The sequence below is a fragment of the Artemia franciscana genome, chromosome 16 (genome assembly GCF_032884065.1).
Source record: "Artemia franciscana chromosome 16, ASM3288406v1, whole genome shotgun sequence".
Taxonomy (NCBI): Eukaryota; Metazoa; Arthropoda; class Branchiopoda; order Anostraca; family Artemiidae; genus Artemia; species Artemia franciscana.
This window is the reverse complement of record NC_088878.1, coordinates 32,764,249-32,782,996: the sequence shown is the minus strand read 5'-3', so window position 1 is coordinate 32,782,996 and position 18,748 is coordinate 32,764,249. Positions and strand designations below refer to the sequence as shown.

General features: G+C 34.5%; 1 protein-coding gene across 1 annotated transcript in view; it reads left to right on the top strand.

The window, feature by feature from the left end:
* Positions 1–18,748, top strand: part of LOC136037354 (uncharacterized) — a 49,401-nt gene that overhangs the window by 6,748 nt on the left and 23,905 nt on the right. Inside the window, exons 3-7 of the mRNA XM_065720048.1 lie at positions 1,441–1,542; positions 5,825–5,977; positions 7,835–8,008; positions 9,059–9,232; positions 10,890–11,051. Coding sequence (XP_065576120.1) covers positions 1,441–1,542; positions 5,825–5,977; positions 7,835–8,008; positions 9,059–9,232; positions 10,890–11,051 — 765 coding nt within the window. The remainder of the gene's footprint in view (positions 1–1,440; positions 1,543–5,824; positions 5,978–7,834; positions 8,009–9,058; positions 9,233–10,889; positions 11,052–18,748) is intronic.

The following is an 18,748-nucleotide window of genomic DNA, read 5'->3' as shown; positions in this document are numbered from 1 at the left end:
CATTTCAAATATAATAGTGTTGGGAGCTGGATTCCAAGAACAGTGTTAGATCTTACTGCTTGATGAAATCAGCTCTCTGATATAAAGCACAGAAGGCATCTGGGCATAATGGCTGGAGTATTTCAAAGAAACAGTTAATCCATGTATCTTTTCCAAACCTCTATGTGCTTGGCCTGTTTTATGTTCTACTATCAGGCTCCAGTTCACCTCTCCTTGGTTCTAAGGTGGTGATACCATCTGAACCCTGAACAATAAAGCCCCTTGTCTGAACATTATAAAGACTATAAGTTTACGACTAATTAAATTAGTTATTTAACCTAAGCCACTGCACCAGAATTTGAATAGTCTAATTTGCAAACAAACTACCAGAAATACTCAAGTATTAATCTTGTTACATATACAAATTTCGCCATGTACAGAACTGCACGACAATATTGCAATCTGTTTGGGATTGATTTTTCGTCATTTTATTGATTAATTTAAAAATAAATAATTAATTTAATTATTTAAATTATAAAAAATATATAAAAAATAAATAATTTTATTGATTAATTTAATAATGAATAATTAATTATTGAGGTCATTTTAAGTCTGCTTGATTCTTTTTTTTTATCTTTTATTGTTTTCGAGGTGTGTACACAAGATTTTGCTTTGTTGGGAAAGTTTTTCATATTTTCATTGAGTGGTTTATAGGTTGAATTCTTGAAAAGCACCGTAAAACCGCGTGACATTTGAGGTTTCGATCCAGTATTCTCTTCTAGTCTATCATATTGGATTAACAACACATCTTGACCACTAACGTCCTTGCTTCGAGCTGGTGGTGTGTTGCTGCAGCTAAGCTTTAGCTTGGGTTCTGTATTACCAAGCTGAAATCAAACCCACTAAGGCACCTCAAGTCACTGGTTTGTTGTTACTTGATCTTGACACGTTTTAAAAATTTATGGTTAGTCATGAGTGGACTGAAACTCTTTTGCATAGAACACAGACACACTAGCTAACCCAGATGGAACAAAAACGAGAACAACGTCTTATTAGGCATTAATCAAGATCAAATACCAGTACTTTTTATGGTGATTTATCTATCGAATTGAAGTATTTTTTATTTGAAAGTGGCAATTAAGGATTTCTAGTGTCTAAAGTCAGGGATGTTTTAACCATTTTTCTCAAAAGTTCATCCATTAAAGATTGAATTTTGCTAAGATTTTATATAGCCAAATTTTTTATCCTGTGGCAATAGTATTCTGTCTATTGTGTTTTTGTTAATTAGTATTAAAAAAAAAGAATTTCAATAGATAAAAATAAGTCCAGCAAAATGTATTTCTTTATATTCTTCAATTTAAATGTAAGATGGCTTCTAAAAATTAAAATTCTTATTTTTATTATTTGAGCTAGTTCAATATGTTTTATCACTTATATTGATGTATGTTTTTCTTCTTCTAGAGGTCGAACAAGAACAGCCTAGCTCCATTTTGTCATATAACCATGAAGAAATTTTCGAGAGAGAGCCTATTTCACCGGCGACTTCAAAGGACAGAAATGAAGGTTTGTTTGTTTGATAAGTTAAAAAATCTCACGTGACACAGTTATTTTTCTTGCTAACTTGTTGTTGACGTATAATTTTGGATTTATTAAATCTAACTGCTGGAGACACAACTCGTAAGCTAATTACTTCCGACGGATTTCTATCTCAAATTTAACTTTCTATTTGAAAAACCATATATATTTCTTATTGTAACTGATTCAACAAAAACCTATTAAATTGAATATTTACATATATTGTTTCGCCTAAATATTCAACTTCCCCGAATCCTACTATGTCAGTGCTAGATTGCTTGTGGTCTAATGTGTAATTAAATAAAAAAGAAAGTTTTTTAACTGAAAGTAAGGAGCGACATTAAAACTTAAAACGAACAGAAATTACTCCGTATATGAAAGAGGCTTTTCCTTCTCAACGCCCCGCTCTTTACGCTAAAGTTTGACTCTTTCTCTTAACTCTACATTTTAAAACAGTAAAAAATTTAGCGTAAAGAGCGGGGCGTTGAGAAGGAAAAGCCCCTTTCATATACGGAGTAATTTCTGTTCGTTTTAAGTTTTAATGTCGCTCCTTACTTTCATTTAAAAAACTTGTTTTTTTTATATTTAATTTCTGAACGTTTTTGAATCAATGCATGTTTTGATTTTGGTTCTCCGCAGAGGAATAATTAAAACGAAATTTGTATATTTTTTTTTTTTTGGTTAAATGGCTTTCTCATAATTTTGATCGAATGATTTTGAGAAAAAAAGAGCGGGGGAGGAAGCCTAGTTGCCCTCCAATTTTCGGTTAATTAAAAAGGCAACTAGAACTTTTAATTTTTTACGAATCTTTTTATAAGTAAAAGATATACGTAACTTATAAATTAGTTTACGTAAAGAACTTTTGTATTCTCATGTTTTTATTTCATATATGAGGGGGTTCGCCCCCTCGTCAGTACCTCACTCTTTACACTAAAGCTTAAATTTTGTCCTAATTCATTAAGAATGACCCCTGAATCACAAAGCCGCAAAATAAATAGTTGAAATTACTAAAAATACTTTAGCGTAAAGAGCGAGATATTAGAAGGAGGTGAGCCTCTCATATGGGTAATAATTTCTGTTCGTTTTAAGTTTTAATGCTGCTGCTTACTTCCAGCTGAAAAAAAAACTTTTTCATATTTGTTTTTTCACTGTTTTTTTAAGTAATGCTAGCAAATCCTGCGCTCCCTTTATGGAAATTTTCTTCCCCCATGACAAATTCCTCGATGGAAAGTTCCCCCAGCATATCCCCTTCTTCTCAACCCCTGCCTCCAACCAAAAAAATCCTCCTGAAAACGCCTGTACACTTCCCAATAACCATTACTAAATGTAAGCACTGGTCAAAGTTTTGAACTTGTAACCGCTCCCACGGGGACTGTGGGGGAGTAAGTCGTCCCCAAAGACGTAGTTATAAGGTTTTTCGATTACGCTGAATAAAATCGCTATCTCAGAATTTTGATCCGTTGACTTTAGGAAAATAATTAGCGTGGGAGGGGGCCTAGGTGCCCTCCAGTTTTTTGGTCACTTAAAAAGGACACTAGAACTTTTCATTTCCGTTAGAATGAGCCCTCTCGCAACATTCTAGGACAACTGGGTCGATTCGATCATCCCTGGGGAAAAAACAACAAAAAACAAACAAATAAACACGCATCCGTGATCTGCCTTCTGACAAAAAATATAAAATTCCACATTTTTGTAGATAGGAGCTTGAAACTTCTACAGTTGGGGTTCTCTGATACGCTGAATGTGATGGTGTGAATTTCGTTTAGATTCTATGACTTTTAGGGGGTGTTTCCCCCTATTTTCTAAAATAACGCAACTTCTCTCAGGCTCGTAACTTTTGATGGGTAAGACTAAATTTGATGAAACTTATATATTTAAAATCAGCATTAAAATGTGATTCTTTTGATGTGGCTATTGGTACCAAAATTCCATTTCTTAGAGTTTTGGTTACTATTGATCCGGGTCGCTCCTTACTACAGTTCGTTACCACGGACTGTTTGATATGGATTGTTGTGGCCATTTAACTTGTTTATCTGTTGAGCATTACAAACTTGGTCCTTTTTACTGTTTAATATCGATAATGATCTTGAGAAAATTTCATTTGTACTGCATACGTTTGAACGGTGACTAAAGATTGGCAATGAATTTATCAAGGTGGATTCAAACACTGATAATGGCAAAGGTAAAAATCTCAACACCATTAGGGACTTCAACGCTATTGTTTCTTTATATTTGAAGTAAGCGAGAACATCTTTGATCCAAGCGTCTGATGTGAGTCTTTATTGGTCCCAGCTCAAGTTTGACTCTTTCTCTCAACTCTCCTTTTTAAAACAGTAAAAAACTTTAGCGTAAAGAGCGGGGTGTTGAGGAGGGTTAAGCCCCTTTCATATACGAAGTAATTTCTGTTCGTTTTCAGTTTTAATATCGCTCCTTACTTTCAGTTAAAAAAAACTTGTTTTTTTTTCATTTAATTTCTGAACGTTTTTGAATTAATACATGTTTTAATTTTGGCTCTCCGCATATGAATAATTAAAACGAAATTCGCACATTAATTTATTTTTATGGCTAAATGGCTTTCTCATAGTTCTGACCGGATGATTTTGAGAAAAAAGGAGCGAGGGAGTTGGCCTAGCTACCCTCTAATTTTTTGGTTATTTAAAACGCAACTAAAACTTTTAATTTTTTACGAACGTTTTTATTAGTAAAAAATATACGTAACTTACGAATTAACTTACGTCACGAACTTCTATGTTCGTATGTTTTCATCACGTATATGAAAGGGTCCCCCCCCTCGTCAATACCTCGCTCTTATATATTTACATATATTCAAAACTATAATAATATGTAATATACATAACTTATATATTTAAAATCAGCATTAAAATGCGATTCTTTTGAGAGGAGGGTATCAAAATTTTTATTGGTATCAAAATTCCATTTTTTTAGAGTTTTGGTTACTATTGAGCCGGGTCGCTCCTTACTACAGTTTGTTACCACGAACTGTTTGATATGCTATATGTAAACACTGGTCAAGGTTTATAACTTGCAGCCCCTCCCACGAGGACTGTGGGGGAGCAAGTCATCCCCAAAGACATAGTTATCAGGTTTTCCGACTATACTGAATAAAATGGCAATCTCAGAATTTTGATCCAGTGATTTTGTAAAAAAAGATTGTGGGAGGTGGACTTGGTGCCCTCCAATTTTTTGTCTCTTTGAAAGGGCACTAGAACTTTCAAATTCCGTTAGAATGAGCCCTCTCACGACATTCTAGGACCACTGGGTCAATACGGTCACCCATGAAAAAAAACAAATAAACACGCATCTGTGTTCTGTCTTGTGGCAAAAAATGCAAAATTCCACATTTTGTAGATAGGAGCTTGAAACTTCTACTCTAGGGTTCTCTGTTACGCTGAACCTGATGGTGTGATTTTTGTTAAGATTCTATGATTTTTAAAGGGTGTTCCCCCCTGTTTTCTAAAATAAGGCAAATTTTCTCAGGCTCGTAATTTTTGATTGGTAAGTCTAAACTTAATGAAATAAGTTGTTTGATTACCTAGGAATAAAGTAGGTACTTCGAGAAGCAATTGAAATCGGACTTAAGATTAATTATAATATTTGCTTAAATAGGGACTTGGTAGAATATTCACTAAATGCTTTATTCTCAAATTTAATTAAAAACGATCTTACAAAATATTTTCAAAAACCAGTAGAACCAGTTACAAAAAGAACTTTGAGGCTAGCTCTCAAATAGGCAAGATTAGCTACAAAAAAGTTATTTTATGTTGTTGTAAGTTTACTTTCCCCAGATTTTTCCATGTACTCATTGAGAGCTGAGTGTACTCTGGGTAAGCTTACAGAGTCATAACATTGACTCCCGTTTCAAATCGGATAACCAGCGTCACCAGGACCCGGACCCCCGTCCTCATGGACAAGAGATTCCAGTTCTAGTGTGCCAGCCGTTCGACTAGGATGGAACGAACATGCAAACCTAGAAATGCCAGGTCTAAATCCAGTTGTGTATTCCATTTATAGTTGACATATCTTTCTGATTGTGGTTAATTTAATGGAGCTAAACATGTGTTTATTTTAAACTTATGGTTAAAGAAAATATATGCTTGTGACCTTTTGTCCAAATATTCAACCAAATCATGCTGTCCCAATGCAAGATAGCTGATGAAAATTGTTTGTTATAATTTTTATTTTACAAACTAGAGACAATTCTAATGTGCAATATATGTTGTTATGGTCATTGAACTTGGTTTTATCATAGTTGGAGCATATAACCAACTTGGTCCTTGTTTCCCACCTGGTCACAATAAAATCCTTGAAGATATTGTAGTGGATGCTTCTGACCATCTTGCACATATAAGCAGCCTGAAGTACAAATTTATTGAAGTGGATTCAGTCGACGAGAATGACAAAGGTACGTGTTTTAGTGCCTACGAAGGCATATAGATTTATGTCTTCGCGATTGGATGTATCTTTGGAAAAATTTGGGAAAATTGGGAAAATTTATTCCAAGAAGAATCCTAGCCGAAGAATGCAAACAGTACGTAGTTCTTCTTGGCATAGATTGTCCCTGAAAAAGTCGACAAGCCCTAACTTACCTTACTTTTGTCTTTTCCTATATACTTTTTTTCTTTTCGTTTCTGATCTATTCACCCTTTATTTTCTAATAGCGCTACTTGGATATTATTTTCTTTTTCGTTGTTATAATGTTATACTATTGCTCGAAAAACTGTTCCCACAAACTTCTGCTAGGTGGCTTATGGGGAGAGGGGAATTGCACTTAAGAATTATTTTGATCTATTTCGGCATGGAAACACATGAATTTAGCACACACACAAATTATTACTTTGCAGAATAAATGTAAATAACATTCATCTTTTCTTAAAGCCTATTTTTTAACCGTTCGATTAGTTACAATTAAAAAATGACTTCTTTTGCCCTTTTTCAGCCCCATTTTCTGGGGCCTGTGCCCTCTAAATTTTTTGTGTATTAGGCTCCTCTTGGACCAAGGTCTTGTGATTGGAACTTTCAAACTGATCAGAAACAAAAAAAAACTCCATCACCCACCTTTCCCACCAAATATGTGTCCCTCTTTGTTCAGGAAACGACCCCTGAAACTTTTAGCCAATTGGCCATCTAAGATCAGTTTTTTTCCTCATTAAAACCTAACTATTCGTAGTTCTTCTTTGTCCTGGGAAAACTCGACAAGCCCAAAATTAAGACCTCAAGCGTTCGATCAGTTACAATTAGTATACCTAAAGTTGACTCTTGTAATTTTCATATCACTCGTTGCTAAGTTTAGCAAAACTGAAACAATCATAATATAATCTATGGAAAGTTCATTTTATTAAAATTGATGCAGAAAAAACGACATGCTTAAAACTCAATTCTTGCACTCACTGTAGTAAATGGAACAGTCAGGCTAGAATCCTCCAATACTTTTGAGGTTTATACAGAAATCTTTTAAAAGCTTGAGTTTCAGAATCTCCCTTAATGTTGCGAATCTTTCTAGTAATTCTGTTTTACCCTCTTGTTCTGTAATATTTTCCTGCTTAACTGTTACATTCAATCGTGACAAAATTTGTTTGTCAAAATTTATCCCAAAGCAGTAAAAGCCAGACACTATTCCGTAGACATCAGTGTCCTTCTCCCTGGCAAGTAAAGCTATATTCCCTTGAAATTTGCCTTAGGTAGTTTATAAAAGAGTTCTAACCTTGCATTTGGCCCTGGTTAATATCCCTAAGTTAACCAGAGCCAGAGGGAATACAGTAAAGCTGTATTCCCTTGATATTGGCCTTGGGTAGTCTGTTAAAGAGGTATAATCTGACACGCAGAATTTTCTCAATTTTATTGTTGTGAAACAAGCGATTTAGCTGTGCATAGGTGACTTGAGTATTAGGCTGCAACAATGCAGCAAGGCAACAAAGCAGCCAACAATGAATTTTTTTTTTATAACCATCAGAAAATTTCTATAGCCTGCAGTTTAGCCAAGTTTGAAGGAACATCTTCGATCTAAAAACAGAAGATAACATAAAGTCAGGATTTTTTTACGCAATAAACTAATCTATATAGACTGTTAGAATTTTCTGAAGCAACAGCCGTTATAATTTACTATGATCTGCTGGTATAGGGTATGGTGGAAACTTATGTCAGACTTTCAGGTGTCACTATTTGCCTCTTTTCACTTTAATTTGAAAAAAAAACGTTCTATTTATTCTTTAGAATGAGTTTAATGCATGTTGCTACTTTTGCTTAAGTAATTTTATTCCAGAGGTAATACGCGAACAACCTAGTTATATCTTACCGTGCAACAACGAACAAATTCTTTATAGACAACCATCGGGATTGAGAATAGACAAAGTTGACTTGAAAGGGCCAAGGTTGAATTCTCCTATACATTGTGACATCTATAACCCGCCTGAAAATGGAATGGACAGAGATGAAGGTATGTTTGTTTGATAAATTGCAAAACCTCGAATTAGCTAGTTACTTTCCCCGCCAAGTTCTTAGCCGCTAAAGCTTATAGTCTTCTTAGCCGCTATAGCTTATGGAAACAAACTCAATAACCAATGATTTACCAGACAAAATGCGTTTGAAGATTGGATTTTCCATTTCGAAACTGATATATCTTTCTGATTGTGATTAATTGAATAAATATCTGTTAAAACCTAGACACGTTTGACCAAACCTGAACCTTTAATTCTTTGCTTTTTAGCAACAGAACTTGATGCTATGACATTCAAACTTAATCTGTGTTGCTATATAATCAAAGAAATTCATTGGAAGTGGGAAACTGATTAGTTGTGTCATGCTACCAAATGCTCCATGAGTAGCCCTCTTCTAGATAAATAGAATTATCTGTCCCTCTGTTTGGGTTTGATTAGTTTGTAAAAGAGATTTAACCTAGCATTTGGCTCTGATTAAATAATTTCTTATCTTGTGGCACTAACATTTTTCTTTGAATTTTTTTTTTTTATGAAAGAAGCGATTACGCAAGAGCAAATGGATCTGTGTTTTAGGCTGCATGGTGTGCTGAAGTATAGTTGGACAAAGTTTTTTTCTGAGCAGACTATGAAAAAAAACGATTAGCCTTTCGTTTCTCCTTGGTTAATACCGTCTACCGTCATTACCGTTAATACCATAATACCGTCATTACCGTCTAGAAGTTCTTGAAAATAGATCATGAACAGCTAACGACGGTAAAAAAACACAACCCTAGGCTTGCAGTTAGAAGGAAAAATAATGTATAAAAACAATTAATTCTTTATTATTAATATCAAACAAAATTAAATCTGTTTTGCACAACGGGTAGAGCTATCTGAACCTTCAGAATTTTCTGAAGCAAATGTCGTTATACTCCACCAGTGTAAACTTGTGTCAGTACTTTCTTGTTTTACTACTTTGTATAACTTAATATCATTTAAAAAAAGCTTTTTATTTAATTTGAGTAAAGTCAATGCACCTTTTTGCTTTTGCTTAAGTATTTTCCTTCCAGAGGTAATACGTGAACAACCCAGTTTTATCCTACCTTGCAACGACGAACAAGTTCTTTACAGAAAACCGTCGGGATTGAGGATAGATCAGGTTAACATAAAAAGACCAATGTTGAGTTCTTTAACGGATCGTGGCGTCTGTAATCCGACTACAACTTTAATGGACAAAAATAAAGGTATGTCTGTTTCATAATTTAAAAAAAAACATGGAGTTATTTTGCTATTTTCCTTACCAAATTGGTTCTGGGATATATTCTAAATTTCTTAACTTGTATTTGTATTGTAACTTGTAGGAAAACAAACTCACTCAACCAAAAGTTGCCTGCCAATATCTATCTGGAGATTGGACTTTCCATTTTGAAATTGATAATAGTTCTAATTGTGGCTAACTTAGCAATTACCTGTTAAAACCCAGACACGTTGACCCAGTTCGAACTTTTAATTCTTTGCTTCCAGCAATGAAATTTGGTGCTATGACATACAAGCTTCGTCTATGCGGCTACATCTAAAAAAATTATTAGGAGGGAGACGATAACTGGTTTTTTCGTGAAGCCAGATGATGCTTCAGTATCCCCCTCCCGGATTAATAAAATTATATGCCCATGAGATTGGCCTTTGTTAGTTTGTAGAAGAGGTTTAACCTAGTATTTGGCTAAATAATTTTGGAAGTCAAGATTTTTTTTTCTGATTTTTTTTTTTTTGAAACATACAATTAAGCTAGGGCGGAGATGGTAGAGCACTTATCTGTCTAGTGTGCTAAGTTTTGTAGGAACAAATTTTCTAAGGTTAGACTTTCCAAAAAATAATGATTGAACTTTTGCTCTTTCATAATGACTATTCCCACTTTTATCATGTAGAAGCTGTTGAAGTACAAGCATGAACAACATTGCTGAAGCTTTTCTATGACCTTGAACCTTCAGTTTTGCCAAGATCGTAGGAGCAGCATCGACCTAAAAATAGAATTAAGTCCATCATCATGTGTAAGTGTAGGTTATGGTGGAAACGGGTCTAAACTGAGAGGTTTCTTTCTATGGTAAAAGCTATGCATAATATCTTCAGAATTTTGAATTATTATTTATCAGAATATTTTTTGAAAAGTCATGTGAATAGCATTTTCAGAAAAGCTACCTTGATATTCACAAAGAATATATCGTAAAATGAGAAATTTACTGGCACTAATTTTATTTCAAGTTATCTCATTTATGTTTTTTATTATCTTAAAGATATTTTATTTATCTCAAAAATGAATTTTTTTATTCATCACATGTGCCTCTGATAATCTCCATTAAGAAATATCTCATAGGTCTCCTACTTTGTTGGTCAAATTTAGGCATTTCTACTTGAGCCTTGGGGATTGAGTTTTTTTAAAGAGTTTTTTTTTTTAAAGAAAGTTATTCATTTTTGTGATTGTTGGCCTAAAAATCTTCGATCATTGCGCAAAGAAGTTAGAAAATACTTATTCTAATTCAACGGCTCTTTTCAGTTTTTTTCAGTTGTACATTCAGCTTTTCAGTCTAACAATATATTTTGTGTTTTTTCGAAATTTTTTCAGTAATTCTGGACCTAAAAGTTATTTTTTTTACTTTAAGAGTAAATGATTCAGCAGAGGCATCCCCCCATCGTGTACCAGTAATTTTAGTTCGTTTTAATTTTTAATGTTACTTTTTGCTCTTACTTAAAAAAAACTTATTCTCTTGATTTATTGTGCAAAAGTTTACTGTAGAATGAGTTTAACATTAGTTTAAATTAATAAATAAAATTAAATTAATTATTAAATTAAATTAATAGGAATGACCATGCTGCTAGTTTCGGTTAAACAGTTTTCTTTTTCAGAGGTAAATCGCGAACAACCTAGTTATATCTTACCCTATAACAACGAGGAAATTCTTGACACTCAAACATCTAAATTAAGAACTGATCAGGTTGACACGAAAAGTCGGAGATTGAATTCTGACATGTGTAATCCATCTACAACTCCAGTGGACGGAAATGAAGGTAAATTTGTTTGATAAGTTAAAACCTCGAATTAGCTAATTACCCTTCTCGCCAACGTGATGCTTTGAAATATTTTAAATTTCTTAAATGCTATATCTGATAGAAATAAAAAAAAACTAATTTATGGCAAGCCGAAACCGGTCATGTTTTTGGGCTTTCCATTTTGAATCTAATATATCTTTCTGGTTGTGGCTAATTTGATAAATATGCGTTGAAGAAAATATATACACATGATTTCTTGCTCAAATATTCAACCAAATCATACTACTCCAATGCAAGATAGTTTATAGAGGTCATAGAATGTATTTCCATTTTACATAAGGGGAAAAGTCCAACATGTACTCTACCTTCACATGCTCATTTTTTCTTGATTTTCACCCACATTTGTTTTTCTTGGAAGTCTGATGCTTGTGTGTACCAAACACTACGTACTTGCACATGGAGACATTCTGATTAAATATCAAATTTTTTTGTCCCCATATTTTTTAAGATATTTCTCACGACACTATTTGATTTACCAATTGATTACATTTATCTAAAAGAAATGCAAGACTTTACAAAACAAAACAATCTGCGTGATATACTTGAATGATGTATTACTATACAAGTTTGACTATGTTGTGAATTACTATACAGCTTCATATCAGTCTTCAAAGTGATGACAATTTTTTTTTTTTGGATTATCTTAAATTTAAAGCTTTCTTTCAACCTAAATTAATTTATCTTGCTTTGAACTTGACCTATATTCTTCATATTCATTAATTCAGTAACTGTTGTTTCATAATGCTTATGCAATGGATTAAATTCTCCTGACTTAGATTCAGGGTATTCATTTGCAATGTGGATTATTAGTGAGTTTCTTGCTCGACTGACCATCTCTTGACTCTAGATTGAATTCAAACCGTTTCCTAGTCAGTATATTGACTTATGTCTTCTGCCTGGCGTGGTTCAACGTAGAGAGAGATGTCAGCTTCCTTCAACTGCTACGATCAGCTGCTAACGCTTGTGTGTCGCGGACATCCATGTTTACCAGCTTCAAATATTTTAAAAGACTATCGGTATTTCGGTCCTCTGCGGGGTCGTTTCTATCCAGCTTCTGTGGACTTAAAGTCCAGCACGTTTTTTTCAGGTAGTTGTGATGGCATTCTAAGGAGACGACTGCACCATCGTAGAGTGTTCTCCGCAATTTCGATGGAAAACAGCGTCTGCTGGGTTGTTTGTAGTAACTTTTTGTTGCTGACGAAGTCGAACCCTCTCAGGTCTTGGTCTATCCTCTCAGGTCTATCCTCCTAAGGCTTTTCATATGAAATACGTCTATGGTCTTGGGAGCTGTGATTGTTAGGGCCAGGTTTCTGTTCCATAAAGAATTACAGACCCAACCATGGCAATGAAGATTTACAGCCTCGTGTTTTAACCAATACGTAGTTTCTGCTATGGGTGACGATTTAACCTCCTCATGGCAGCAGGTGCCTTTATAGGTGGTGTGTGAAGTAAGTGATAGGTGAAGCGTAATTACAATTGACAACGGAGACCATTCTTCGTCTTGGACTAGTCCCCTAGTGGTTATATCTCTCAGAGTGTGTCCTAGCTGTAAACGCTCCTTGGGGAAAAGCTTGTTGTTGCGGTGCTTAAATCGGTCTCACCCCTTTCGTTTGGGGGATCACTGTTTCCGAAAGAAAAAATATTCCTGATTGGATTCGTTCCACCTGTAAAGCTGCCGCTGAATTTTTTAGTGACCCTAGTGGGAATGATCCCCTTAACTCTTCAATACCTAGCTGAAATAAATATCATAGCGTCTAAATTTCATAGCGTCTGTGTCTAATTTTTTTTTGGGGTGTTAGCCACCAAGCACCTATTATAAGCAATATGAGTCATGCTCCCTTGCAAAGTGAACAGATACAGCAGGGTAATTCTGCCTGCGAGGACGGTGTAGATTCGGATGAATTTCTCATGTGATTGTGAATAACCCGCAAATCCATTTTTGTCGAAAAGACTTCCGTATAAACTTCGGGAATTTTGGCAGTACCGGGTGCCAAATTAAAAAAAAAAGAAGAAAAAAATTACAGACAAAAAATCATTAAAATTAAGCTAAAAACTTTTGGCACCAAAAAACTGAAGAAGGTTTAGCTTTCCTTTAAAAGATAGTTGACTTTGACATCCATTGTTTAAGGTCTTGCGTCTTAAAGTGCTGATTTCGTCTGTAGCAATGCCTAGGGGAGAAAATTGCTACGTTAACGCGTAGCAATATTCCTAGGGGAGATTTTCTGAGGGGTTTTTTCCCGCAGGGTTGTTTTCCGGAGACTTGACACTGACCAGCGATGAGTCGACTTGTTCATGACTATGGCAAACTGCTAGAGAAGATCATTTATTCTCTTGAGAGAAATTACAGTTCTTGCGGTCAAAGTAATCAGGTCACTCAGATCCTCCCTCCTCTTGACTATCGCCCTCCCCCCACCGACAGATGTGATTTAATAGAGACTATCGCTAACTTGCCAGCCTTTGTGCATGATCGTATTACTAGGAAAATGAATTACATAAGTTTGGTTTGAGTTTTGTCAGAGAGATAAAAAGTTCCAATGATTTGATCTGTATTATTGTGGCGGCTAAATCTGGGAAAAAACTTTCCTCTGATCTAAAGGGGTCTTTCTATGGCTGTGTCGTTAGTTTAAAAAAACCTATGTTTTCTTGCTTACAAACTTATTGACTGCGTTTTAGTCAATTGTTAATTGCCTACACTTTATTACAATGATTTATCTTTTTGAACATTTACGTTTGCTTCTCATAGACTTAATAATTTTATTGCCCAATTAGATTCAAGTTTACACATTATTATTTGTGGTGATTTTAAATGTGATCATGGTAATGTAAATGAGCGTAGTCGAATTTTATTTTCATTTTTACCAAATTTTAATATCTGCCGCAAGTCACTTGATTTTATGTATTCTCATTTGAGTGGGAGTGCGAGTAATATTGATCACGTTCTTTCTAATTTTGCGCCCTCTTTTATGGTAAAAATTATCCTGGATTTTCCAGTAAGTGATCACTTGCTAATTCAGTTTTCTGTAATTTACAATTCGGTTTCTATGTCTAATTCTGCTCCTATTCGCCCGAAGTATGTTCACTATTCGCCCGAAGTATGTTCACTATTCGCCCGAAGTATGATTATCCGAGTTTTTTGGGATAATCCATAGACACTGTTTCACCGTGAATCTGAATCTCTGACTTGAAAGGTAACTGTTTCTATTAGCCTGAATTGTCTTAATTTTAATAATGAGTTTAAGCTTAATTTTATATAATTTCATTTTGTCCATTGCTGAATTTGAGGTAGCCTATTAAAGTCTAGAGTAAAACTATGTAAACCGAATATAGAAAAACCTTTTTGGTCGTTGAATCCGTTTCTTGTACATGCTAATCATGAATCTAAATTGGCTTTTCGTTTTTGTCAAAATTGTGAAAAGACGCGGAATCGTCACCCAGTTTTTCTGTACACGAAGAAAAAGAAAGCAATTTTCCAGTTCCAGCTTCGTCATACTAATAATATTTTGTTAATAGGTGCCTCGTCTGAGGTTGACGTCAATTAAAAGACTTTGGAAAGCTCTACGTTTAATTAAAAAATATTTATGGGCCTTCCAAAAAGAATAGACCTTCACCTGTGGAGGTAGAATTTCATTTTGGTGATAATTTAAATTGTTGTGACTATCCTAAACAACTTCTGTGCTTTTATCAAATTTTGAATAGTTCTTTCGATTGGCATGATTTTTCGTTTCCCTTGGATTCTTTATTAATTATTTAAACCGAAATCTTTTCAAGATGAGGATGGGATACACTCAAATCATATCGGCTCCCACTTCTTTTCTTCTCCTTCCTTTGGGATTCTTTAATTTTATCCTCAAGATCTGGTATTGCTCCTTCATCTTTCAAGGCGGGGGTGGTAACTCCTATTTCAAAATCCGGTAAAAGAAATATCAGATCGGGTGACTCTTATAGACCGATAACAAAGGGTTCTATAACTGGTAAGCTTTTGTGAATTGTGCATAAAGGGTCTTTTTAAACTTTTGGATGTTGGTCTTAATCAAGTAGGCTTCAAATGAGGAATGACATATGACCATGCCCGTGCAACTTTTGATACAATTATCAATCAGTCAAGATGAACTTTTGGATGTTGGTCTTAACCAAATAGGCTTCGAATGAGGAATGGGATGTGACCATGCCCAAGCAACTTTTGATACAATTATCAATCAGTCAGGGTCTTCTGGCTCCCCACGTTATGTAATGTTGATTGATATAAAAGGAGCCTTGGACAATATTTCACATGCTTCTACTTTTCAGCCCTAATTACTGGTGGGATCCCCTTTCTGTTGTTAGAGTTCTTAGATCCTGGTAGGGGAGGGGGGGTGGCTTAGAACAAAAATTACTGCTTCTGAGTCTTTTTCTTATTCAATTTCTGTTGGTCGTGGAGTTAGACAAGGTGGAGTTTTATCCCCTTGTAATAAATATATGTTTGGCGGAGTTTTTTGGTTCACTATCCACAACCTTTATCTCTTGGAGGCGGGATGTGTCTTTTATTATACATGCTGACGATATTATTATTCCGAGTCGTTCTAGAGCTAGTTTAACCAATAATTTTAATACCCTTTCCAGTAAGCTTAAAGATAGAGACCTTTCTATTAGTGTAAAAAAATTTCAGTATTTTCCAATTGGCGAAAATATCCGAGCTGAACTAATGTGCAAGAGAAGTACTTTTTTTTTATTTTGAATACTGTTCTTTATCTGGCGTTACCTTATGGTGCTTCCGATAGGAATTTCGAAGTCAATGCTAATTTTAAGTATTTAAGAAAAAAATTAGAAAGGCATTTGGCTAAAAAATACAGCTTCGAGGTGTCGTCTTGATATTTCTCTTTTTAGCCCAATTGCCCTTCCGTATGTTCTCTATCCTGCCCTTCTTTTTTTAAAATCTTAAAATCTGCAATTTTACTTCAATTCACATTTGCTGTTTTTGGTGCTGTTAAATTTACTTTTTTTCGATCTGTGTTAGCAACACCGAATTAGTTTCGAGATTTAACATTAAAGAGCCGTTGGAATTAGCTAGGATTAAGAGCAATAATTTTTGCCATAACTCTTTATGTTGAACCTTTTCTCTTTTCTTCCCAGAATTTAAATAATGTTTAATTTTTCGTTTTTATAATATTATAATAGAATATAATTTTTGAAGGTGCTTTTAGACTTTTTTTCTACATTTTATGTTTTTGTATTCTTTTCTTGAAAGCGGATATTTTGAATTTTAAAAAAAGAATAAAAAATACCTTGACAAATTATTATTTAATGGCTTATAATGTTAAGAAATCTTAAGCTTGTCTACATTGCTCTGACATTTCTTTTTTTTCCTATTCAAGCGATTTTTTGTGTTTAGTGTCCTAGCGTAGATATTAATTGACTCAGAACTATGAGAGTTCAATTTAAGTTGAATTTTTTACTGCAGATCCGTGTCCGATAATATATTATGTATTACCCTATCTACATCTTATGCATAGACGGAGAACCCTTACACAAAAGGCTTGCGGACAACATTCATTTCAAGATCAAACAGTTCGTGGTAACGAACTGTAGTAAGGAGCAATCCGGCTCAATAGTGACCAAAACTCTAAAAAACGGAATTTTGATACTAATAGATGCATCAAAAGAATCAGATTTTCATGCTGATTATAAATATATAAGTTTCATCAAATTTATTCTTACCTATCAAAATTTACAAGCCTAAGAATATTTGCCTTATTTTGGAAAATAGGGCGAAACACCCCTAAAGGTCATAGTATTTTAACAAAAATCACACCATCACATTCAGCGTATCAGAGAACCCTACTGTAGAAGTTTCAAGCTCCTATCTACAAAAATGTGGAATTTTGTATTTTTTGCCAGAAGACCGATCCTCGGTGCGTGTTTGTATTTTTTTTTTCCTAGGGATGATCGTATCGACCCAGTGGTCCTAAAATGTCGTGAAAGGGCTCATTCTAACCGAAATTAAAAGTTCTAATGCCCTTTTGAAGTGACCAAAAAAATTGGACGGCACCTAGGCCCTCTCCCACGCTCATTTTTTCTCCAAAGTCAACGGATCAAAATTTTGAGATAGCCATTTTGTCAAATATAGGCAAAAACCATAATAACTGTGTCTTTAGGGGTGACTAACTCCCCCACAGTCCCCGGGGGAAGGGCTGCAAGTAACAAACTTAGAGGATTGTTTGCATATAATAATTGTTATTAGGAAGTTTACAGACGTTTTCAGGGGGATTTTATCAGGCTGGGGGAGAGGAGCCGAGGGGAGGGGCTTACGTGGGATGATCTTTTCATGGAGAATTTATCATGGGGGAAGAGGATTTCCACGAAGGGGGGGGGCACAAGATTTTCTAGCCGTCTTGAAAAAAATAATGGAAAAATAAATATGAAAAAGTTTTTTCAACTGGATGTAAGGAGCAGCATTAAAACTTAGAACGAACAGAAATTAATACGCATATGAGGAGGTTCATCTCCCCCTAAATATCTTGCTCTTTACGCTAAAGCATTTTTTGTAATTTCAACTATTTATTCTACGACCTTTGTGATTCAGGGGTCATTCTTAAAGAATTGGGATAAAATTTAAGCTTTAGAGTAAAAAGCAAGGTATTGACGAGGAGGTGAACCCTCTCATATACGTAATGAAAATATACAAATATAGAAGCTCGTTACGTAAGTTAATTCGTAAGTTACGTATATTTATTACTAACAAAAACGTTCGTAAAAAAATTAAAGATATAGATACCTTTTTAAGTAACCAAAAAATTGGAGGGCAAGTAGGCCTCCTCACCCACCCCTTTTTTCTCAAAATTGTCCTATCAAAACTATGAGAAAGCCATTTTGCCAAAAAAAAAAAAAAAAAAAAATATGCAAATTTCGTTTTAATTATTCATATGCGGAGATCCAAAATCAAAACGTGCATCAATTCAAAAACGTTCAGAAACTAAATAAATAAAACAAGTTTTTTTCAACTGAAAGTAAGGAACGACATTAAAACTTAAAACGAACAGAAGTTACTCCATATATGAAAGGGGCTATTACCTCCTCAACGCGCCGCTCTTTACGCTAAAGTTTTTTTTTATTGTTTTAAAAAGTAGAGTTATGAGAAAGGGTCAAACTTTAGCGTAAAGAGCTGGGCCTTGAGGAGGTAACAACCCCTTTCATATGCGGAGTAATTTTTGTTCGTTTTAAGTTTTAATGTCTTTTCTTACTTTCAGTTGAAAAAACTTATTTTTTTATTTAATTCATAAAAAAGTGAACTTTCAAGATGGTTAGGGGGAGGAAAAAGCTATTGGTACCATTAAACACCTTTAAGAAAATCAACTTTTTGTGGTGATCCTAAATGCTTGAAACCATATTGATGAAAGCTACCCATCAAAGGCTATGAGTCTTACATATGTACCCTTACATACCTTACATACGGACCCTTACACATGTACCATATTCAGTACATCAGAAAACCGTTTAGAGGATTCCTATTTACAAAATTTTCGAAATCTGCATATTTTTTTCGAAAAAGGAGATCACAGATGCTTGATTTCCTTTTCCAGAGGTTAATCGATGATCCTGTTACATTCAGAGATTGTTCATTTGTACAAAGATTGAAACACCCTTGTTTGCATTTTAGAAGCCAAATAGTTTATGCTGCA